Source organism: Osmerus eperlanus, chromosome 25, assembly GCF_963692335.1.
Source record: "Osmerus eperlanus chromosome 25, fOsmEpe2.1, whole genome shotgun sequence".
Taxonomy (NCBI): Eukaryota; Metazoa; Chordata; class Actinopteri; order Osmeriformes; family Osmeridae; genus Osmerus; species Osmerus eperlanus.
In genome coordinates this window covers 9,318,672-9,342,556 of record NC_085042.1, presented here as the reverse complement: position 1 = coordinate 9,342,556, position 23,885 = coordinate 9,318,672, and the positions used below count along the sequence as shown (strand labels likewise).

Below are 23,885 nucleotides of genomic sequence, written 5' to 3'. Positions count from 1 at the left end.
CCTAGAGCAGAACAGTTGGGAAAGCGAGCAGGGATCTTTGGTGACGGCCTTTCCCGCCGAGAGCCAAAATGGCAGCCGTGTCCGTGTCCTAGCTGCGGTGGAGCACCACCCCGGCCAGCCTGCCTATTAAAAACACAGGAGGAGGCACAGGAAACCAGACACAGCAAACCACCCGCATGCCCAGCTGGGCCTGGCACCGACCAGCACAGCTCAGCCCCCGAAACCCAACATGAGCCGCTGTCTGTCCCTGTAGATGTGTTCTCTCCAGGGAAACTTCCACAGTCAGGTTACACCTCAGAGAGAGAAGTCGTTCTGGGTGGCTTGTTTGTTTAGTCTCTTTAATCGTGCTATGACCCACGAGTCTGCCCTGGTCTTGTCGTGGTCGATCCATTGACATGATCCAGGATCCAGTCTGTGGCTCATACGATCCTGAAATAAACTTTTGGCCCAAAACAGAACTCAGATACAGTAATTACATGTTTGGTTTTAATAATTACGTGTTCACATGCTTTTGGGGCCTTTGAACCTTTTTTATTAAATCTGTGCGACTATGCTGCCATTTTTTATTTGTCCCCTCTTGTTCTTTTGAACCGGCAAAATGAGGCTGCATTACTGAAGCCACCCACAAGTGTATTTAAGGTAAAAGTGTCAGTTGAACTTAATGGGTGGCTATGTACCCACTCCTCCCCACGCTTATGACACACTTGGTCTTTAATAAAAGGCCTAAGCTGCTCTGGGCATGGTTTCATCTCAGAGGAGGTTCTTATGAAGTCATTCATGCAAAGTCACGACCATATATGTATTCCTTGTATTGATTTGAGATAGCAATGCAGTGATAATGCTGCTTAAACGTCTTATGGGATGTCAATAAGGCATTTACGACCTTTCCTTTTAGATTGAGAGATTGGGGGACAAAACTCTACCTACATCTTGACCTGCCCTGCTGTAGTTAGTCATGAACACATCTGTGTGTCCCTGTGTCCCCCCAGGTGTCTCCTGGGGACAACTCCACCCGGATCCCTCTCCAGTCAGACCTGTACACTCAGGTGGTCATCTACGACCACACCACCAGGAGGAAGGCCTAGGGCTCTGCCGTGGCACGCTGCAGTCAAACACGGATTGAAAAGCACCACAAGCCTCTAATTTCATCTACATAAAAGTTGTTTTAGTGCCCTGTTAGTGGACGTGTCGTTCCTCGTATCAAGCTTACCATCTGGGTGTGGGAAGGGTTGCAGTGATCAGGCTTTGATAAGCTAGGATAGGCACAATGCTAAACACAATTGATATAATTTTGCACCCTAACCCAAGTTGTGTGTTTGATGTGTGTGGATGTAGTGTTCCAACTGCTCACATTCTCCTCCCCCCACCCCCACACACACACACACACACACACACACCCTCCACCCCTGTGTTTGTCCCTTAACTGTTAGTATCCCCGCAGGGCAGGCAAGGCCCGGTCTGTTTGTGGTCCCCAGAGCGCTGGGCTGGCTGGGCTGGGCCGCGAGTCTGCCGGGGCTGCCGGGCCGCTTCACCCGGCCTGCTCCCCTGTTTGTCTAAACAAACTAAAGACGTAAGAACTGTGGACGAGGGCAGCTTGTATGTCCTCGTCCAGGCAGGACGCCAGGAATCCTGCCAGTCTTCACAGAAGGGAAAACGTACTTAAAGCATTCCTCATGTTCCCAGATAGCAGTCAGACATGAGAAACATCAAAGCACTCTATCATTTACATATCACTCATTCAATGACTATTATTTCAGTGGAGAGAAAGGGCATTTACAAATAACTGTCTCTGTGGTGGTGGAGTGGTCGGGATGTTTCGTTGGCACCCTCTCTCTCTCTCTCTCTCTCTCTCCCTCTCCCTCTCGATGTGTTTTCAATTTGTTGTTTCCACTGCTTTGATTGTAGATGCACAAATAAATTACTCAAGGGCATGTCAAGAAGTGGGTGATATGTTTCATTACCGAAAGACAACAGCATTGTATGCATCATTAAATATCCTGTACATTTTGTTTTGTTCTGTGAAAAAGCCATCGTGGTTTTGGACATTTATTTCACGCTGATTGGGTTTGAAATCTTATCTGGATTGGTGGGCACTAAACTGGCAGAGGGTTTGCATTGGTGATTCCTGTTTGGCCTTATTTGGTTTTGAGGCTTTCCACAGCCTGGTGCAGCTCAGGACTTTGACATCATAACCAATCAGTGCACCGGCCCCTAACCATCCAGTCCCTGTTTTTCATTTAATCACAAGGAAGACCTCAAACGCTGGGTGGCGAATGAGCGCTTCACCCACATTTAGAGCTGTTTAGCTTTACAGGCCACAGTCATTCATGTGGTGTAATGGCAGTGATGAAACTGCCCACTTTGCTCTCAGAGAGCGGCACTACTCACCCAGACACATACCAATCAAAACAGCAGATGTGCTCATGAAAAAGACTTGAGGGAGGGCTTACAAACCAGCAAGTGTGTATGCCTCCGGAAATGCACTTTTAAAAGTCGTTTTACCTCACCAGAAGTCCAAAAACAGCTCACCGGAATTCTGTCAGATTGTGTGCCTGTGAATAGTCAGGATTTCACAATAAAGTTTAAATTAAATACTCGTAATGAAATGGCTGTTTACCTTCCATTTCTTTTATTGGACACTTAAGCTGTTGGGTTTCAATCCAACAACTGTTTTATGAGGCATGACTGTTTCCTTATACAACATCAGGTAAAAAGGTGAACACCGGTCAGGGAAAGGTCTTCTGGCAGACAAATATAATCCTCTTCTCTTTTCACACCAGCCAGTTTAGCCTTTTTGGCTGTGGTCAATATATAGTTTATATTATACATCTCTGGACATTATACATATCTAAACATATGGGATGCATTCTATGGCTTCACAGTTAGTTGCTACATTGGTGTATTCAAATAGAGATTATGTAATACATTTAAACCATTGGTTATCTGTGGGGGGAAAGTTGTGCTACTCGGGTATTGGAACACACGTGCAAATCTCACATACTGTTACACTCAAGCATATTTGAACTCTAAATCAGTTTCTGCATGCGTTGACTGGCGTGGAGGATGTGCTATGCTAATATCATTGACATCAGATGTTCATGGGCGGGGTAACCCAATAATTTCCTCCCGAATGCCCCTGAAAAAGACGAGAGTGACGGAGGTGTTTAAAGCCCTCGCATGAGTCTGGTGCGAGGGACGCCGCGCGGCGTCCGGATCAGAGTGTGTGACGTACAGGATGTGTGTGCTTAACGCTATTGAACTCCGCGAAATAAGAGAGAGCCTTTAATACCTACAATAAGCCGCTTCATTCAACAACGCGGTACAGACACACAGCTTTGCCGTCAGTAAAAATCAAGGGATGTTTTGAGGACTGGTTGGGGGTGTTACGTTAAAATAGGTCACTAAAACGTAATCAGAATATATTTGTCGACATCAAACTGTCATGCTGGTGTATACTTGCGTGAGCCAACTATAATAGTAGTCTTATCCTCGTCTTATTGGGCGTGTGATTACACACATTAAGTGTACAACATGTAATCGCCTACATTCTAACGTTTATCTGAATCCCCCGTCTCTCTCTCTCTCACTCCCCCTCTCTCTCTCTCTCTCTCTGTCTCTCTCTCTCTATCACTCACTGCTGGCGGTGTTTCCGTATGAGAGGAATACCCAGCTGGTCCCAAAAGCCCTATATATATTACCAAGCACAACATGCTTCACCTTCAATGAAAGCTGAGAAGGGGAACGATTGGCTGTAGATCCTAAGATCAGCCCAGATCTTAGATACAAAACCAAGAGCTGCCCTCGTGAATTACTACTTAAGAGTAACCAACTGTGAGGTAGGACTATTCAGCAAACGGAGTGAATAGCATATAACGATTTGATAAAGTAGCCTACGATTTGGTCAGTCCTATCTTAAAACAACTGAGGTGTCAGGGAGAATCTGGAGAAGCGCTATTCACTTTTTCCTTGACCGATTATATTATTTTTTAACTGGACTCGCCAGGTGATGCTATTCGTTTTAAAATATAGGACCACTTCGTACACGCGCACGAAGGGACAACTTTTTACCAGCAAGTTCGTTTGAAAGTCCCCGCTCACGGCGAATCATGGCTCTCTATTCTCCGGCGTTTGTGTTGTTTGTTGGATGGAGCTATCTATGCGGTGGATATTGCGCGATGTTGAAAGATCATTTCGCTGGTTTGAAAAGAAAAGTGGAATTCGGACATTCTGTGGCGATCCAGGGGAAAGACCACTCAATGAAAGACAACCACGACCTGATTTTACAGGATACAATGACGGAACATATGCAGATGCTTTACACGAAATACAACCAAGCAGGATTTCCTTTCAAGGATGGAAATACAGTCCGAAGTTTTAAAGCGCACTGGGGTATGTCTCCAAACGCAGCGTATATTACGCATGTTGTCCGCACATTGTCTGCAATGTTTAGTTTGATAGTATTCCTATTCATACGGCTTAATGTGATTATACATTATAATTGTATGTATGATATGGGAAGTCCCGAGCACATACATCTTTTGAACATCTGTTAATGTTTATATGGGGGTGAATTTTAATACACCTGTTGATCCAAGCACAGGAACGCAAGCAAACTGTCTAGGTTCATAGTAGGTTACTTAAATAGTTCTTGATGTGTTTTATATTTGGTTAACATACGTCCACTGGTAGTGTGAATATGTACATTGGACAATTATTTTGTGTGGGATGTAAGCCATATGTTACTCCACAGTCAGATAGACAGATGGTTAAATTATGTTTAAGGAGGTTGAGATAGTGACTGATTCCACGTCGTCTGGGGGGTTCTACTTTTGACTTGGACTTTTCACTGAAACGACAGCGACCGTTTAAGAAATGGAAGCCCAGGGTTTGGGAATACTGCCTCCTATAGCCAGATTGGTAATGCACGTGACGGGAGTCCAACAGTTTTTCATGAATCTTTAATATAAGAATCCTTTTGCATCTGATTTCCTCTAACAGTGTTTTGTTCGTTATGTACCCAGGTACCATCAACAGTAAGCAGCTGCAGATCTTCAATCTAACTTCTCTCACAAAGTCGGAAGACGTGCTATCGGCCACTCTCCACTATTACATTGGAGACTTGGCGAATACCACCCACGGCTGCAACAGGCCGAAGTCTTGCGTGCGCCACGGAGCCAGGAGGAACGGACATGTCCAAATGGGCATCTGGAGTTTTGCCTCTGTGGATAACCATACCAGAACTCTGGGGCACTGTCTCATCAACGTGTCTACGATGTACCGGGACTTCATATCCTGGCAGTGGAAAGACATAACGCGGGTGGTGAACCAGGCCAAACACCACGACGAACTGCTTATCGGAATTGACGTCTCCTCTCAAGGGCCCAGAGCCTGGAAGAGGCTTCTATCCGACCGCTCGCCGTACATCCTGGTTTATGCCAACGATTCAGCTATATCGGAACCCGAGAGCGTCGTTTCAACATTACAGAGGCATCATAGCATAGGAGAGGGGTCATTAGCATCGGGCTTCCACAGACTGGGGCTGCACGCGCGCAATAACAACACTGAGCCAAAGCCTGGTCACCGGAGAAGGCGATCCGTTAACGTACTACTCCCTTTACAAAACAACGAACTACCGGGACCCGAATACCCTTACGAGACTACTGGCTGGGACGAAGCCAGCCCTTACGAACCACTAGAAGACAAACAAGCAAGGCGGCCTCGGAAAAAGACGCGCAAGAACCAGCGGCATAAGATGCCTCTTTTGCAGTTTGACGAGCAGACGATTAAAAAGGCGCGAAAGAAGCAGTGGAACGAGCCACGGAACTGCGCGCGGCGGTACCTGAAGGTGGACTTCGCCGACATCGGCTGGAGTGAATGGATTATCTCCCCCAAGTCTTTTGACGCCTACTACTGCTCAGGCTCGTGTCAGTTCCCCATGCCCAAGGTGCGTATGGACAGACAACCCTGTCTTCTTACAGCCTAGTCCATTTGGGTTTAAGATCAATGTTTTTACTTTGGTCCTGGCCTGGCCCATACCTGGCCTGGCCCATGCCAAACCATAGGCTGCCATTCCAGATTTGGGCCTAATCACCACATAAAAAGGTTGCACATTTCCAATTAGGGTAGGTAGGTCTACAGTTTGAACACAAACGGGTTAATTAAGAGTGTTTGATGACAGACCAATTTGGAACTGTTTTGATATGGAAAGCGTTTGGCTTCATGGCTGGTGCGTCCGTCCGGTTGAGCTGACCTTTAATCGCTGTTCAGCTGATCTTTAGCACCATCTTGTGGTTCGTTTTCTAGGTACTATGGTTCACACTTTGACCCCCCAAACAAACTGAGTAGGTTTAGAATGCCTTAAACTGCAGCATTAGTTCTTAAAGTTGTAGATTTGAATATGATATTGAATATGAATATTATATTAGTGACACAGAAAGACGAAACAGTAGGCCTACATAAAACAATGAAAGACAGTTCTTGGTTTAACTAAAAACTGAAACCAAAATATGCATCACAACTCAATGTTGGAAAATGTTCTGACTGCAAAAACAAACAACAATTCATTCAACCTGAGCTCTGTAGCGTAAAACAAAATGCCAGCTGATAGTTCAAACAGGGATGAATTCAGGTGAGACCGAGCTGGACGTGGTTAAAACAGATTATTCACTGTCTGGGAGTTCCCAGCCTTTGTAGTCAACTCAATTAGACAGAAGATTTAAGGCCCCGGGCCGCCCTGAGGGTTTCCCCTCCCTCGGTCACGCTGGCCTGTGATGTTTCTCCTCTCTGTGAAGTCCCCGCCTCAGAAGGATGGTAATAGCAGGTATTAAGGGTCTCTCCTCCCAGAGGCCTGGGTATCAGAAGAGCCCCTGTCATGGTGCAGGCGTAGTGAGGGCCAGCTGGAAGAGTGTGACTTCACACACAGGTGTTGACCTGCTGGAGTCACCTCCTGCACCAGCCGCACAACACACACACAGAAGGCTGTTTCATGGAGAGCTAGATCTAGCAGAACTGGCCTGTGTATAACACACTTTCAAACTTTTACTTAAAAAACTAACAAAAAAAACGATTTCTCTGAGGGTTTAGATGTTGTATATAGTTAGAGGTCAACCATATAGTTTATTTTATATCACAACCTCATTTATTAATAGAATAGAAACACTTAAACATATAAGAGACCTTAACCCCCCCCCCTCCTCTCTCCTCCTCCTCCAGTCCCTGAAGCCCTCCAACCACGCCACTATCCAGAGCATCGTGCGGGCGGTGGGGGTGGTCCCAGGCATCCCGGAGCCCTGCTGTGTCCCAGAGAAGATGTCCTCTCTCAGCATCCTGTTCTTCGACGAGGATAAGAATGTGGTGCTCAAGGTGTACCCCAACATGACTGTGGACTCCTGCGCTTGCAGATAATGCTTTTGTACCGCTCGGGTTCGTACACAAACACACACACACAATCTCACCTCGTGGGCACACACTTTCTTCATCCATGTACACAATAGTCTCAAAGTGCCCGCGCTTCACACAACACACATCGCTTCCTGCTCCACAGCACCCCCCCCCCCCACCCCACCCCAGGATCTCCCTTTTTGCACTGGAAAAGAACTTGCCTCCTGCTATTAGAAATGAAGATGACAAACTGTATGCAGGTAGAACTGTCTCCCCCTGTGGTCTCTCCCTAAATAGGAACAGCACCATTTTTAATTCCCGACTTTTCTACCACATCATTTTGGTGGTCTTTATTCCTGGAGGGGTCCTGGGTCAAATCCACCATGATTATTACACAGTCAGAAAACAAAGCGTATTGCCTGATCAACCTGGAGCTGTTTGAGAAATCACTTTTGTATAAGAGAGAGACTTTGCTGAAATGGAGACTTGAGGGACTCAGAAATGCCCTCCTAGTACTGTACATCCCTTTTCCGTGAAGGGAGAATATTCAAGGCCTGAGCTAGATTTTTTTAAATGTTATTTTATGCCATCTGTCCGTCACAACATCAGAGTCTTTATTACCAAAATGTCAGTCTCCAGTCCACTTGCATGGTTTTGTTACAATGTTACAATACAGTTATGTTTTATGTTCGTACTTTGTTACTCACTATATACATGAAAATCATTGCATAACTGTTGCCTTGGCTGCTATAGAGAGATATGTTTGATTCCAAAGCCAGAATTGTGGTGTAGACTGTAGAGTGTAAACACTTCTTTTCAATTAAGATGATTGCTCAATTGTACATATTGCTACACCGTCGGAGGATCATTTAATATGCCAGAAAAGTAAGCTACTTTTCGTATAATGCCTTGGTAAGAAATGTTTTAGAAGGTAGATTTTAGGAGAAAAGCTTGCTCAATAGTTTACTCAATATACTTCAAATTCACAAGACCTACTCAGTGAAAATCATCTGGTCTAGATAACTAAAGGTAATCAAGTCTGCATCCAGATACTTCATTAGATGTTTAGAATTTATAATATCTTTACATCATCTGTTTTATAAATGCTCCTATAGTATGCCTTATCATAATGTTAATACAGTTACAATACAATACAGATTCATTTTCAATTATAACTGACTTGACATGATACAAGTTTAAAATAATTCTCTCAACCTTGCAGTATCTTTCAAAGTAAAATTCTTCCATCAGATTCCAGGGTAGAACATTTCAAATCCATGCATGATTACATCTCAATGAGCTTTTCATAATTGAGTGCAAAATGTTGCTAAGTGGGTGTAAGGTATTGTAAAATTCTACCAAAAATGACAGATTTAAGACAAAAAACAGCCAGTGCATCACTTTGGATGGAGTAAGTGAAGTCTGTTAACCAAATATTTATTTAGAAGAAAATTTAGAGGTTAACATGTTAGTTTTTTTTTATAGATTTGTACATTGTTTTTGTATATAACGCACTATATGTTGATGATATTGTAATGCTGTCTCTTGAAGATGCAGTAGAAGTGCCTTGAAAATCAATTCAACTTGTGATAAAGTTCTAAACTGTTTTTAAAGGCCTTAATCATAGACAATTCATGAAACAGAAATTACTGAATGGATAGCAGACCATGTCACATCACAGAGCTAACAAATTATCATACATTTACTTTTTTAAACTGGATATATTTTGATAAATAAGTACATATAAAAGAGTTTTCGGTTAAGAGCATATTCTTTTTATAATCATGGTTGTTTATGAAAATAATCCCAATAGTATTGCAGATTATCCTCTATTTTGATATTTTAGATCATACATTTGTCAATGGCAATTACATACAATATATATAGTTTTTGTCTATATGCAACTATTTTGTAATGCTTTTTTGATAGATCTTTCAATGTTGCTTTCTCATCTAGTGCCAGTGCAGTTATAGTGGTGTGCATGTGCTCGCTCAAAAGCATCCACACAATCAAGGAAACCAATTGAATCTTGAAATCATTGAGACAAGTCTTATGACTACAAAAATGCAACATCAGTGGTGTCTTTACCGAATTGGTGGTTTAATCCAGGAAGGAATCTGTCTCTAGGAAATTGCCTCATATTTGAAACCTTCTCACAGAGCTCTCACTTGTAATATAAAGTTTCCTCTACTACACTGTACAATCTTATTTTGTAAATGTAATGCTCTAGGTAAAGGATATGCTTGTACAATAAGCTTCATAAGAAAGTATATTTGTATATGGAAATGACCTTTTAAAATGCATTTATTTATTTTCTGTATGTTGCATATCTTGTGCGTTGTTGTGGAGGGGTGTGGACTTCCTGTTAGTATGGTTGTGTTGGAGCGGGGGGAGGAAGTGATGTTGTCGGTCTCCAGAACACTGGTCTCTACTAAAAGCATGGTTCCATCTCCTTACTTGGGGCACCATCCTTCTTTACAAAGCATTCAAGGAATGAATAAAGTTATGTAAGTAAAATTCCTGAATCACTCGTGAAAAAACTCTATAGTGTGGAAGATGGTACATAAAGGAAAATACTACACTAATTTAATTTAAAGTCAGGTGATAACGAGGTGCTTGCATGTGACTGTAAGAAAATAATACAGCAAATTAAGTTGTAATTCAAAAACAATGTTTATTGTCTCTACTACCACTTCCAGAACATTTTACCTAAAATATAGATCAGATCAAATATTCTACAGTAGTGTAAATTAAAAGACACTTGTACATTGGTATTTTAGACCATGTAGGTCAACCTATGTCATTGTAAGTACTGTAAACACACATTTCAAATCCTTCTAAAAAGCAGTTCGCAGTATCATGTAGTTTTAACACAAACTTGCACTATATGGCCAATATATATATATACGGACACCTGTTTGTTAACCCTCTCATTCCAAAATCTCGGGCATTTAAATGGAGTTGGTCCCAACTTGGTTTAACTGCCTTCACTTTTCTGTAAAGTCTTTCCAATAGATGTTGGAACATTGACGTGAGATTTGCTTCCATGGATTTGCCACCTCATAAAGGTGTGATGGACACGTGTCCACATACGTTTGGCCATACAGGTCATCAAATCATACCACATGTAATACCACAGTAGAATTTAATTCAAACCTTTTTGTAAAGTTTTGTATGAACCTTTCATCACACAAATGAAGGGAGTAGTTCCAAAGTCATAAATCCATAAATACTTTGAGGATTTGGCCCACATCCTTTTGCCATTGGATGAATTTGGATCTTTACGGTTGATGGAAATTTGGCGGGACATTTCCCTCTAGAGAAAAAGCACTTCCAAAGACAACCAAAATGTTTGTACACAAACCTGATCCCTGAATGTCGTCCTCTCCCTCTGGTGCTCATGCATACAGGATACACTGTACATTACATCTGTAAACAACTCTCTTTAAATATACAATATTTACACCATCAGCAAAACAATAGAAAACACTACCACGTCTGTGGTACACCAACATGCCTGGCTCTCTCTGAAACCCCAGACATCACCGACCAATCAGAGGCTCTGACCACCTCCTCACCGCTGAGACGATGCTGACTCACCAGGTAAATATGGTTTTTGGGACTGTTACTCTGCCTAGGGAGACAGGGGAGGGGAGGAGGAGGGGAGGAGGGGAGGAGGAGGAGGGGGGGGACCTCTTAGAAGTCCATATCCCATCCCGACAGCTCGTCAGGGGGGGTGTCGTCATCAGGGGGGTAGGTGTCAAAGTAGCTGAGGTCGGTTGGGCCTCGCAGCTGCAGAGGAGAGGGAGATGCACATGCTGTCAGCAGAGACACTCTCACATCACTAACTGCTTAAACAGCAGCTGTCAGTGTTGTTCAGCCAGGTTAAGGTCAAAGTGACTCACCTCTCTTCTCAGAGGAGACTGTAAACACCTCTTTTTCAGTCCCTCCCAGTTGAAGCCATTGAACCACCTGTGAGCAGGGAGAGGTTAAATTTACCACATCTTACAACAGGCTGAACACGCAACATAACTGTTGGACCTGGTCGATCGCACAGTGTTCTATGCCTGGGGACGGCCTCGCCCGTCCCCCGCCCCTCCCAAACGGCAGCACAATATCCACAAATCAGCCGCAGTCCACTAACATAATTTAAAGAGCTCAAATTGAATTGTCATGGAGCCTTTCCAGGTAAGTGTACAGCATTTGCCCTCGGGTAGGATGGGGGTCTCTGAGGTCATCGGCGACCTGAACACCAGGCTGTGTGGCTCTCAGAACTGATCACATTAAGCAGCCGGCTGACGGCAGTGATAAGCCTGAGTTAGCAGGCTGGTGTCGCTGTTCTCTCAGGGAGAAAGAGAGATGAGGGGTGATGGAGAGAGGAGAGAACAACTTGGCATTCAGCCGTACTAATTAAATTTCCCGGAGAACTTTTCTCTTCCCTGTGCCTTTCATCTGCCCCCTTCAAACCCAGAGGGACGGAGGGTAGAGATGTTCCAGGAAGATGTGATTCAAAAAACATTATTGTTATTCCGTGCCTGTGCTTCTTGATGTCGCCGATCCCGTTCTTCAGGTTTCCCAGACGCTCTGAGGGGTTCCGTCTGAACGAGGGGGAAGAGCAGAGAGACACGAAGGTGAGACCCTGACGGAGGGAGAGAACACTTCCTGGTTCCTGTCATCACTTCAGCCTGACGTCTGTGTGCTTACCTGCACAGCTTCCTGATGAGGTCCTCAGGTCTCTTGGTGACTCTCTTGGGGAAGTCCATCTTTTCGATGCCTTTCAGGATGAAGGTGTACGTCATCATCTGGTCGCTGCCGGAGAACGGAGGGCTGTGGGAGGGCACAGGTCAGGGGGAGGGGCTGTGGGAGGGCACAGGTCAGGGGGAGGGGCTGTGGGAGGGCACAGGTCAGGGGGAGGGGCTGTGGGAGGGCACAGGTCAGGGGGAGGGGCTGGCTGATAGTCATAGGGTATTGAAGGTAAACCCTGAATGTGGTTAGCTGTGAAGGTAATTGTGTTCCAGACCTGCCTGTAAGGAGCTCAAAGACCAGGATCCCCAGGGCCCAGAAGTCCACGCTGAAGCTGTGGCCCTTGTTCAGGATGATCTCCGGGGCCACGTACTCCGGCGTGCCACAGAACGTCCACGTCTTCTGGCCACACCGGATCTTCTTGGCAAAGCCAAAATCCACCTGAGAGAGGGCCGGGCATGAATGTGTCATTCATTCACTCATTCACAATTAATTCACTCACCATTCATTCATTCACAATTCAATCACAACTCATGTTTGTGTCAAAAGATCAACAGGCTGTGTACAAGTTTGATGTATCCATCAGCATCCAGCATAAGATTCTCAGGCTTCAGGTCTCTGTAGAGGACTCGGTTGCGGTGAAGATAGTCGAAGGCTTCGGTGACACAGCCAACGCAGAATCGGGCCGTGGCCTCGTCAAAGCTTCCCCTGGAGAGGAGAGCAGAGGTTCAAATTCCCCTCTGTACGTTGCTTTAGAACGAATGACTTGCTTTCAGAAAGATGTTTAGATGTGCCGACAAAATAACGACCAACTGACAACTCAGCACCAGTTATGTGATCAAATGTTGATATCAAGTCTTGCATATATTTCCATAAGGTGCAAGAGCCAGAGGATAATTATACCTCATAGAAAAGGTTGTTGTTCCCCTCACCTGTCTCTCAGCAGACTCCAGATCTCCCCTCCTAGGCAGACCTCCAGCAGCATGTACACATACTTGTTATCCCTGAACGTGGCGTACAACCTGGAGGGAGGAAGGAGAGGGATGTTTAGATTTGAGAGGTTTTGATTTTCTGTGGTCCAGAATATTGCGGAGGTGGAAAGGATTGATGGATGGCTTTCATATCTCGGTGTACGAGCAGGGGGGGGGCTGGGAGCGTGAGTCGGGGACGGCATTAACAGCCTCAGGGGATTTACATCCTGCGTGCTCATATAAAGATAACCAAGTTGCTGTGCTGAACTGCTCCATGACGCCCATCTTCATTTCACATCACTGAGCTTCAGTAATACAATATGCTTTAATATCTGTTTTAAATGAGAGTAAGGAATATAATTTAAATGTTTTTCTGTTGAATAAATCCACAGTTATGGCTTGGTGTTTTACAGACGGACTCTCTCTCTCTCTCAGCCAGATCCTTCTCCTCACAGATCCTTCTCCTCACAGATCCTTCTCCTCACAGATCCTTCTCCTCACAGATCCTTCTCCTCACAGATCCTTCTCCTCACAGGGGTGTTTACACTGGGAACAGCCTGACAGGGGATCCGGCAGTTGGCTGAAGGACTTACTTGACGATGAAGGGTGAAGAGGCCTCGGCCAGGATGCTTCTCTCTGAGTGGATGTGCTCCTCCTGGCGGTTCTCCACGATGTGTTTCTTCTTGATCACCTTGAGGGCAAAGGTCACATCCTTGTTCTTCACCTTCACCTGTAGGGGGCGCACATGGCCTCAGCTCTGGTCACGTCAAAGCAGACGCCACTACTAAATCGTCGGTTTGAAAACGCATGGTGTGTTTTTATCTTTCAGAACAAACTCAAAGCTAGCTAACTGGGGTGGGCAGGATATGGAAAAGAAAACATTTTGGGACTGATTTAAATTAAAATAAAAGTTAGGCTGGATAATCCTGCACAGTTAGTAAAAAGAAATATCTACTATACCTTTTCACCTTCACCTCACAAACAGATATAAAAAGAAAGAATAGGTTTTTAAAAAGCCATAAAAACTGAGTGATGGTCTCACCAGCTCCACCCTGCCGAATCCTCCCACGCCCAGCGTAGCGATGACCTCCAGGCTGTCCAGGGGCATGGAGGGGGGGTGGCACGCGCTCTCCTTCAGCTGAACCAGGCCGGGGGACAGGGGTGGACTGGGGTGGCTGGAACAGTCAGACCTCCTGAAAGAGAGGCAGAGAGAGAGGCAGAGAGAGGCAGAGAGTGAGAGAGGCAGAGAGAGAGGCAGAGAGTGAGCGCATGTTTGTGAGAGGCAGTACACTGGCCAACATTGCACCAAAAGCCTCCCTGCTGTTTCAGTCTCTGGATATCTCTGCAGGAACCCATCATTCAGGTGAAAGGCAGCTTTGTTTGCCGTCATATTAAACCACCAGCCTTTTTCTAGGGCCCTTCCCTCCACTGCACCCACGAGTGAAGGCACTGTGGTGGTGGGTAGTAGACCCCTGTGTGTCGGGTCTGGGTCACGGAGGTATGACGGAGTTCAAAAGCCCGCTGAACACAGCGGAGCAGCCAGAGACACAACATAAAACACCCTGGTTGTTGGTCAGACTCACTTGGCGTGTCTCTTCTTGTCGTCGCGGTCGAGCGTCGCCACGTAACCATGGAGATGCTTTTGCAGCTCGTTGAAAGTGCCCACTGTCAGATCAAATGTTCTGAGGTAAACATTTAAAAACAAACACTCCATTATTTGTGGACAGGAGTTTGAAAAGAAAATCGTTTAAAATAATTTAAGAAGACAAGCCAATGCACATAAGAACCCTTCTTTCCCCCTCAACTTCGCCACCTATAAACCACCCGTCTACACAGCCTAAACCCTCCTCCAATGCAACTGATGATCTAGACTGTATTTAGTCTTCAAATCATTGTCGTTCAGTAAACTCTCTTCTCCAACTGCCTGCTGTCCCAGTTCATCTCAGCCGGTCAGGTCGGTAGCGCCCCCTGGGGGTGATACTCACTCTCGGTCGATCACCAGGCACTCCACACCATCCTCCTCCGCAATGATGTTAGCCGACCGCACATCATCACTGATGTCAGTCACACACACACACACAGATAAGATCAGTCCTAACAAACCAACATCTAGAGGTACCAGTTTAAAGTGCTGTGTGTGTGTGTGTGTGTGCAGTTACCTGATGAGAGCCTTCTCTCCAAAGTAATCTCCTTTCTGCAGTGTGTTGATGGTCTGGGCTTCCTTGTGTTGCTCTGTGCTCTGAGTCACCTTGATCTTTACAACAGACGAAAAACAACATAACAACAAAACAGCAAATAACAGTATCAGCAACGGCACACTATCAAAACAAGGCTTGTTCTTCTACTGGGGGCTAGCTCTCGGTAGCAAGCTGACTAATGCTCAACAAACCAGGCTATGTAGCTAAGAAAAGCTTTAGTTGGTAAACAAACACAGTAGCATGGGGTTGACTGAAACCAGTGCATAATTTACCAACCAGTATGACATCAGCCCTCATGTGCAATAACAGCACGTTTTAGCTGAACGCTTCGGTTGACCTCTGACCTGCTGGCCACTTTTTGTGGGGGAGTAAGGTTTGTAGTGTGCCCTTTATACAGTCCCCTCTGGTAGGCTGTGTGTGTGTGGTAGGGGGGGTCATGGCGCCATTCCTTGCATTAGCACCCCCCAACCCACACACACACACACACACACACACACACACACACACACACAGAAACATCTGCCTCCCTCTCGTTAGCCTGGCGCTGACGGCATGCTACCTGACCCTCATTGGCTTCTTCTGCCTGTGATTCCCTGGAGGGTGCAGCTCTCTTACTCTGAACATCTCCCCCCGCACATCAGTGTCCTGTTACACACTCCTCAGGCACACACACACCCAGGGGAGGAGGGGTGAGTCCCGAGTCCGACACACTCCTACAACACCCCACAACCTACAGTAAACACAGTTTGACAGTCGAGCCTAAACTGAGTGCGAGAGAAACCACAACGTGTGAGCACACATCTGAGCACGCTCCAAAGCCCACATGCGTGCGCAAGAAACTTGTGTTTCATCTGAGGCAGATGTAAAGGTTAGGAGGTGAGAGGGAGGTACCGTTCCCTTGGCGATGATGTAGAAGGTGCTTCCCTCCTCTCCCTCGCGGAGGACGTACTCTCCCTTGTCGTAGTATTCCTGCCGGGAGACAAGGAGCACAGTCAGAACAATAATATTAGTATTATTGCCATTATTTAAACTGCAATATATGATCATTTATGGTAAAAATTTACGATCCCCATCCCTAGTCATAACTGGCTGGGGGGGAGAGTCTGTCTGAGGATCAGCAAGTCATAACTGGCTGGGGGGAAGAGTCTGTCTGAGGATCAGCAAGTCATAACTGGCTGGGGGGAAGAGTCTGTCTGAGGATCAGCAAGTCATAACTGGCTGGGGGGGAGAGTCTGTAACTGTGGAAGAGACTGGATGACCACAGAGCTGCCATTCACTGATGATTAAATCATAAATTCTCTGATTTTAAATGATTTATCTGATTTTAAATGATTTATCTGATTTTAAATAATGTATCTGATTATTAAATCATTCATTCTCAGATCATTATTAAATCATGTATTTCCCTAAACCCTAACTCTTGTAAGAACATGGGACTCCTCATGCTGCTGTACAACCTCTCCTCTCTCTGTTTACAGTCACCACTCAGTGGGATTTTCCTGCAGAAACAGGTTTTATATTTACGGAGCAAAATCATCCCTGGGTTTGAACTTGTACACAAAGACCTTTGTTTGATTTGGTGTCAATATTATATGACCTTACACACTAGGGCTGTCAACGAATATTCTAAATTCGAATATATATTCGAAAATTCTGTAAAAACAGAATTTCGAATGTGAAAATTCATATTCAAATGTAAAAAAATACATTAGCCATTAGTTCATTTACTTATTGTTGTGTTGGTAATATGTTGTTAAATATGTTTAAACTTAAATAAATTACAAGTAGTTATGTCTCGTTGTATTAATTTGTCCTGTTATTGACGTGCCTAAAGCGCAACCAGAAATTCGAATATACGTGTTTTTTAAAGGCAATATTCGAATGTCATCGTTTAGCAATTTTGACAGCCCTATTACACACACCGTTCCCTTCCCCCCACTGTATAGTGACAAGTAGCAGGAGGCGGGAGGTTAACATTATCTTCCTTATTCAAGAGGAACATCTGCACTGCGATTGGGTTGCACACGCGCGTGCCTCCCTGGAGGCGGAGTGTGATCAACTCTGTCAAGAGGGAATAATGCAGCTCTCCTGTTCCTGACCTCGCAGGAACAGGAGAGCTGCATTATACCGAGAGGAACGCCCTTCAAGTTCTCACTGTAAGAACACGCTGGGAGAGAGACAGAGACGGAGGGAGAGAGAGAGAGAGAGAGAGAGAGAGAGACGGAGGGAGAGAGAGAGACAGAGAGACAGAGAGAGAGAGAGAGAGAGAGAGAGAGAGAGAGAGAGAGAGAGAGAGAGAGAGAGAGAGAGAGAGAGAGAGAGAGAGAGAGACGGAGGGAGAGAGAGAAAGAGACAGAGAGAGAGAGAGACAGAGAGAGAGACAGAGACGGAGGGAGGGAGAGAGAGAGACAGAGAGATACAGAGACGGAGGGAGAGAGAGACAGAGAGAGAGAGGGAGAGAGACAGAGAGAGAGACAGAGAGAGAGAGAGAGACAGAGAGAGAGACAGAGACGGAGGGAGAGAGAGAGACAGAGAGAGAGACGGAGGGAGAGAGAGAGAGACAGAGAGAGAGACGGAGATGGAGAGAGAGAGAGTCTGACCCCGAGTTGACAGGAACCACATCCCTCTCTGTCGAAGCACAACAACACACACACACGCAGGCCTCTCCTGGCTGTCACACTCACATCTTTAACAAATCACTCATCTCCCATTTGAATAAACACTTCCTGGAGACTTGGTCAAATAATTACAGTAACAATATACGGGACTTCGCGATGACAGGAATAGTATGGGAGCAGTCCATCAAGAAGGTAATCTGTGTGGACTCGCAGACTCCAGGGCAAGAAATGTGCTGACACACGGCAATACGAGAGGGCTGGCGGTAATGCCATTTTGACAGCGACTGTCTGGAACACAACGAGTCCTGCGGATTCAGAGTGTCGGGTAACGGGACCGCTTTCAAGAGTGTACTACAGAAACCCTGTTGTATAGACACATTATGGGACTCATGACTGAACTTGAATCATTTACAAAGTTTGTTTATGAGTCAGTGCAGTTACTTACCACTTCTAAGCAGTCCACTATTTTACTGAGTTTGTCTTCTGGTAAGTTGGCCAACAGTGAAACACTGGAAAGAGAAATGCAACACGGACAGCAATTACGAAATATAACTTTTTCAGGCACAGGTGTTCTGTGCCTCCAGCAATTCTTGGTAACATTTCATGAGCTACGTTTGGGTTTCTCTGACTTGATTTTGGAACAGACACCCCAGCTCAAGCTAGGCTCAGCTAAAGGCCTTTCAGATCAATTACAATTAGCTTCTTTACATTACATTTTACATTAGTCATTTGGCAGACACAGTAAGTACAGGGACATTCCCCCCGAGGCAAGTAGGGCCCAAGGACACAACGTCATTTTGCACAGCTGGGAATCGAACCGGCAACCTTCTGATTAATAGCCCGATTCCCTAACCGCTCAGCCATCTGACCCAGCTTCACTTTCAACTTTGTGATTAAACGTGAGTGAAGGTACGAATGTCTGCAAGCGAATCATGGATCAAACTAGATGCATGGATAGATGCAGAGATCCTTTTCTGGGTTGAACTTCAGTATAATGAAGTGGAATGAAAACAGGAAGTTGAATGTGTCGGACGCACCTTCGGAGGAAGTGGCGGTGTTGTTCGTGTCGTTTCTCCGCCGTCATCCTCATGACGTTCTGGAACACCTCCCTGTCCAGAGCCCACACCTTCACCTGGCTGGCCGCTGTAACCACAGCAACATCAAACACAGGAAGTACCCCCAGCCCTCCAGGGCTTGACCTCTGACCCCCTCCAAATGGAGGCTGTGTAACCTGCGACCTCACAGGTGTGGGCTGGCGTCGGGGGAGGGCATGGGGGTTGAGGGGGAGGACAGGGGGGGAGGACAGGGGGAGGGTATGGGGGTTGAGGGGGAGGGCATGGGGGGAGGACAGATGGAGGGTATGGGGGGTGAGGGGGAGGGCATGGGGGGAGGACAGATGGAGGGTATGGGGGGTGAGGGGGAGGGTATGGGGGGAGGACAGGGGGGGGGGGGGGGGTTCAACAGCAGAGTAGGAGGAAGCAGCATGTGTCGCGTGTCAGCCAGAATAAGAAGCAGGACTGATATTCCCTTTCATCCCTTCTTGTGACGTCTCTCTGGAACATCAACAGCGGTTGAGAAAGAAGCCTGACTGCCAAACTGTCGATGGTCGTCTGTGTGGAGGAGAAAGGTCAGGCCGACCTACGGCTACAAGCCAATTACTTGGAAAAATACACAAATATGTCATTGGGAGACCCCCCGGACAAAGAACCCACACAGCCATGGTATGTGCTCTTGAATGCCAAGACGGCACTGGCCAATCAGGAAACCCGGTCTGGGATCTGATGCTTGTCCTTTGTCAACAACCTCTCCGCAGACGGTTGTTGACTGTCTAATGACTCATCTGACTCTGCCTGGACTGGGTATTCCAGACCCAGGGGGGGGCAGTTCAAAACATGGATGTTGTGTTGTTTGAATGAGAAAACAATGCCTGGTACAATCTCAGGGCTTGTTCAATATCCCAGTCTCTGCTGTTAATGGCCCTAATCTAACCCTTAATGATCTATCCCAGTTACCTCACAGCCAGCTAGAGAGAAGGCTGGGAACTTCAGCTCACCTCTTACAGATGCAGTCCTGGTGCAGTTATACAAGATTGCCAGTTCCCCAAACGTGGTCCAGAGAGCCACAGATGACAGCAGCTTGCTGTGCTGGAACACGTCCAGCTTCCCATCTGCGGGCACGAAACCAGGGTCATCACTGATCAAAAGCTGACACACAAAAATACTGGAATCGACGCTGACAGCAGACATGAGACTAGATGTAGACTAGTCACGAGCACACTGGCAGGTTACTGTGGACTCATGACAACACAGGGGTGACTGTCAGGGGAAGACAGCTTTCAGAGGTTAAGTCTAGGTAGAAAACATGCATCCTGCATGTGTGTGTGTGTGTGTGTGCGTGTGCATGTGTGTGTGTGTGCATGTGTGTGTGTGTCGCCCCACCTGCTAGGACGAACAGGTGGTTTCCCGGCTCGCCCTGCCGGATGACGTAGTGGCCCTGCTGGTAGGTGCTCTGGTACATGCACTCCACCATGTCCCGGACCTGCTGAGGCTCCAGACAGCCCAGGTACTGGTTCTGGACCAGGGCCTCAACCAGGAGCTTCTTCACACTGTAAACACACACACACGTACAGTCGCTTGATCCGCTCCATTTGGTCTGAATCCGTATCTCTCCTGTTCGGACATCCATGTCGTCACATGATGAGAATAGATTGGATGGCTGTTTGGATGTTGGGTGTGATTCTAATGAGTGAAAGTTCAGCTATTGCCGTGATGACTTCTGATTACTATTAAATGTCCATTATGGAGACAAGAACGTAGATGTTAATTATTACTCCACTTATTCTCATCCTTAAAAACCCACTGTGGTGTTACCGATTTGAAAAAAAAATAAGCATTGGTTTCTCTCAAGTCATCAACAGACAGTGACCCGTCAAAGACCCCGAAGGGTCAGAGCCCCACGTCAGCTCTGTCACGTCACATGAAAGAGCCCAATACTGCCTCACAGAGAACAGTCCAGCCCTCTTCTCCACGACCCAGACCGTACACACGACCACCCGCCCACACAGAGCCTGTGTAAGAAGCCTTTATTGTGATGGTACAGTCCTCCAGCCCTGAACACTGTCACACACAGCTCGAGCACTCTGTTCAAAGGCCTTTGTGTATGAGTGCTACCAGACAGGATCATTACAAAACACTTGATAATCATTCCTCTTGGTGCTGAGGAGAATTCTCTCCTCATTAAGGGCCAGATGTTTTAAACATGCTAACAGAGGACTGAGACACTCAGGGCATGCTTTATACTCCAGACAACGGCTGGATATCCTACGCAGTCTGGCTCTCAATACACAGAAGAAGTATTTACTCAATAGCGGGTTGGCTAAATGGGCTGCACATTTTCGGTGTAAATGACACAGCTAGTTGCTAATTAGCCGACCGATGCAAGCTGAATAGAAGTGATTTGAGATGGGCAGCAGTTGGATGAAAACACCACATATCCATGACAATGTGATTCTGATTTGAATTGTGTCTGGGGTCTTATTGATTAGTTTCGACAATGATCAGATCTGAGAGGCCCATCTGTCAGTCACACCATGAATACAGAAGCCTACAGTACAGACTAACAAAGGAGATGTCTTCCATAATAACAAGAACCAGTCTTGATCTTCATAAATCTTGCTAACGGTCTTGTTTGCTCACTGGGGTAATTAGCCAGGCTCATTAGTTTACATTTACATTTAGTCATTTAGCAGACGCTCTTATCCAAAGCGACTTACAGTAAGTACAGGGACATTCCCCCGAGGCAAGTAGGGTGAAGTGCCTTGCCCAGGGACACAACGTCATTTCGCACGTCTGAGAATCGAACCGGCAACCTTCTGATTGGTAGCCCGATTCCCTAACCGCTCAGCCATCTGACCCCCCCCCAGTTAACTGTCAGTTGTGTTGACTCAGCTCCAACGCAGACACTGATGACTATCAAGCGTCCTACCTGGCATCCTTGGGTACGCGAGCCTTCTCGAAGGAGAACTTGGGCAGGTTGGTGGAGTCGTAGGTCCTGGAGGTGGGCTCAGCAGACACCCCAGCCTTGGCCCCCGACCTCCTGTTCAACGTGTCCTTGATCATCCCGCTGATGTTGGGGCCGAACCTGCCAGCCTTCAGGGGGGAGGGCTGGGCCCCCAGGCAGGGCGCCCTCGCCCCGGCCTGGTTCCTCATCACGTCCTGGAGCTGGCTCAGCTGGAGACACTTGCTCTGGAGCTGGTCCCCCAGCTCCTCCACGGCCCGCGTCTGCCTCCCCAGCTGCTCCTGCAGAGCTCTGATCTGCTGCTCTTTGGTGCTCAACTCCTCCACCCTCCTCCTGGCCTGCCACTCCAGCTCCTCCACCCTCGCCTGCAGGGCCTCCGCCCCACGGGGCGGCCCGTGGACGCAGCCGTTGGAGGCGACGGATGGGGCACCGTCGCCTCGCTTGAAGCGTTTGGATTTCATCGACCCGTTTCCCATCGTCTGGTTTGTCGGTTTAGAAAAAACGAGATTCAGAAACAGGGAACAGTTGTATGCCATAAAAACAAAGTATTAAACATTTTAAAAACAAACCCTGCCATGAAGTATGTTTAGTAACGCCATAGCTAAATTTGAAAAGGCAGACAATGAATAAGTAGATAGTAGATTTTGTTTGAACAGGGAGGTGGGCGTGAAGCAAGGAGGTGTGTGTATTGCAAAGGAACTTTTCAGTAAGTGTGGGCGTTTTACAGCTGATGATTCACTGTCAAAGGTTCAACATCAGAGTAAGGTTTCAGGATAAAAAGGCTGACCCTTCAAAGATTGAGGAGTTCATATGTGTTGGGAGAGAAAGTGTGTGTGTGTGTGTGTGTGTGTGTGTGTGGTGGGGAGGAGAGACAAAGAGAGAAAGAGAGAAAATCTGTGACTGACTAATGGTCAATGTGTCCTCTCCATTTATAATTCAGCAGGCCGGAAGTATTGCGTTGCATGAACACTCTCCGTCAAAGCCAAGATGCAGCATTGAAAGGAATTAGGCTACAGTAAAACCGCAGAAGGATTAAGCTCCAGTCATTGTTTGAAAGAGACTGAAAGTATTGGGTTTGCCTATATACCCTCATATCCGCAAAAGTACAAATATCTGAAGACAATGACATTACAGTAAATGTGTGTGTAGCTGTTGTATGATTAACTGCCTACACATTCATATCAATTAAACCCCTTATTAGTCTTGATGCATTTGAGACTGCGACTTATTTCACGGCAAAAAGTGATTTGTAGGTCTAAAAATATGCTTCCAGATCATATAGTTGCTATATATATAAGCCTATGTGAGAGAAATTAGAATTAATGTTATTCTTTAACAACTGTGTCTGTTTCCGATTCATTTATTTATAGCTATTTCAACATTAATTTTGTCGAGTTTTATGAATATACGATCATGGCATCACTTTCGAATCAACTCACAATTATTAAAATAGCTTTGCCTAGGCATTTTGGGTAAACGATAACACATTGTATTCTTCAAGCACAAACCTAATCATTCCAACAGACAGTATTTACTTTTAGACTGTAACTAGACTGTGAAGCAGAGGAAAGTTAACAATGCAGGCACCTGCTCGACTTAATTGCTTTGTCACCTTTGAATAGCATGAAACTTAGTTTTATTTACAAAAAAAACATGTCTTATTCAGCTGATAAATAATAGTATATGAGACATGTTACTTACGACGGTAGTTTTTCTGAATCCCAAGTAGTAGAAACGCGATGGACATAAAGGCTCATGCAGCATAAAAAGGAGCGAGCCCTTCAGAACAGGGCGTGCGTCTGTGTCAAGAGCAGCGCGAGCTCAGTCTCGCTCGAGACTGATGCAGAGCGTGCGGTTCGTGTCTCCTATAAAAGCCAACAATAATTTACTTGTCTTCATTAATATGACTGTGACTTTTCATATTGATAAACCAAATATTGTCAACAATCTAACGTCAG

The 23,885-nt window shown here is 45.9% G+C and overlaps 3 protein-coding genes across 3 annotated transcripts in view; 2 read left to right on the top strand and 1 right to left on the bottom strand.

Moving 5' to 3' along the window:
- The window catches only part of cfap299 (cilia and flagella associated protein 299), a 41,868-nt gene extending 39,705 nt beyond the window's left edge, over window positions 1-2,163 (top strand). The window contains exon 4 of the mRNA XM_062451347.1: window positions 990-2,163. Coding sequence (XP_062307331.1) covers window positions 990-1,085 — 96 coding nt within the window. The 3' untranslated portion in view covers window positions 1,086-2,163. The remainder of the gene's footprint in view (window positions 1-989) is intronic.
- Window positions 2,164-3,699: 1,536 nt separating this feature from the next.
- bmp3 (bone morphogenetic protein 3) lies at window positions 3,700-9,696 on the top strand. The gene is made up of 3 exons (XM_062451346.1): window positions 3,700-4,389; window positions 5,022-5,944; window positions 7,213-9,696. The coding sequence occupies exons 1-3, from the start codon at window positions 4,107-4,109 to the stop codon at window positions 7,402-7,404; spliced, it is 1,398 nt and encodes a 465-aa protein (XP_062307330.1). The 5' UTR covers window positions 3,700-4,106; the 3' UTR covers window positions 7,405-9,696.
- A 339-nt stretch (window positions 9,697-10,035) lies between these two features.
- Window positions 10,036-23,730, bottom strand: prkg2 (protein kinase cGMP-dependent 2). Its single transcript, XM_062451345.1, has 19 exons — window positions 23,629-23,730; window positions 21,895-22,406; window positions 20,349-20,515; window positions 19,964-20,077; window positions 18,948-19,053; window positions 18,356-18,419; window positions 16,184-16,261; window positions 15,254-15,348; window positions 15,080-15,148; window positions 14,678-14,776; window positions 14,137-14,287; window positions 13,688-13,824; window positions 13,056-13,145; window positions 12,690-12,831; window positions 12,401-12,564; window positions 12,085-12,207; window positions 11,916-11,978; window positions 11,286-11,352; window positions 10,036-11,172 (listed from the first exon to the last, which is right to left on the bottom strand). Exons 1-19 carry the CDS (start codon window positions 23,689-23,691, stop codon window positions 11,077-11,079), a joined length of 2,400 nt encoding a protein of 799 aa, XP_062307329.1. The 5' UTR covers window positions 23,692-23,730; the 3' UTR covers window positions 10,036-11,076.
- Window positions 23,731-23,885: the final 155 nt, after the last annotated feature.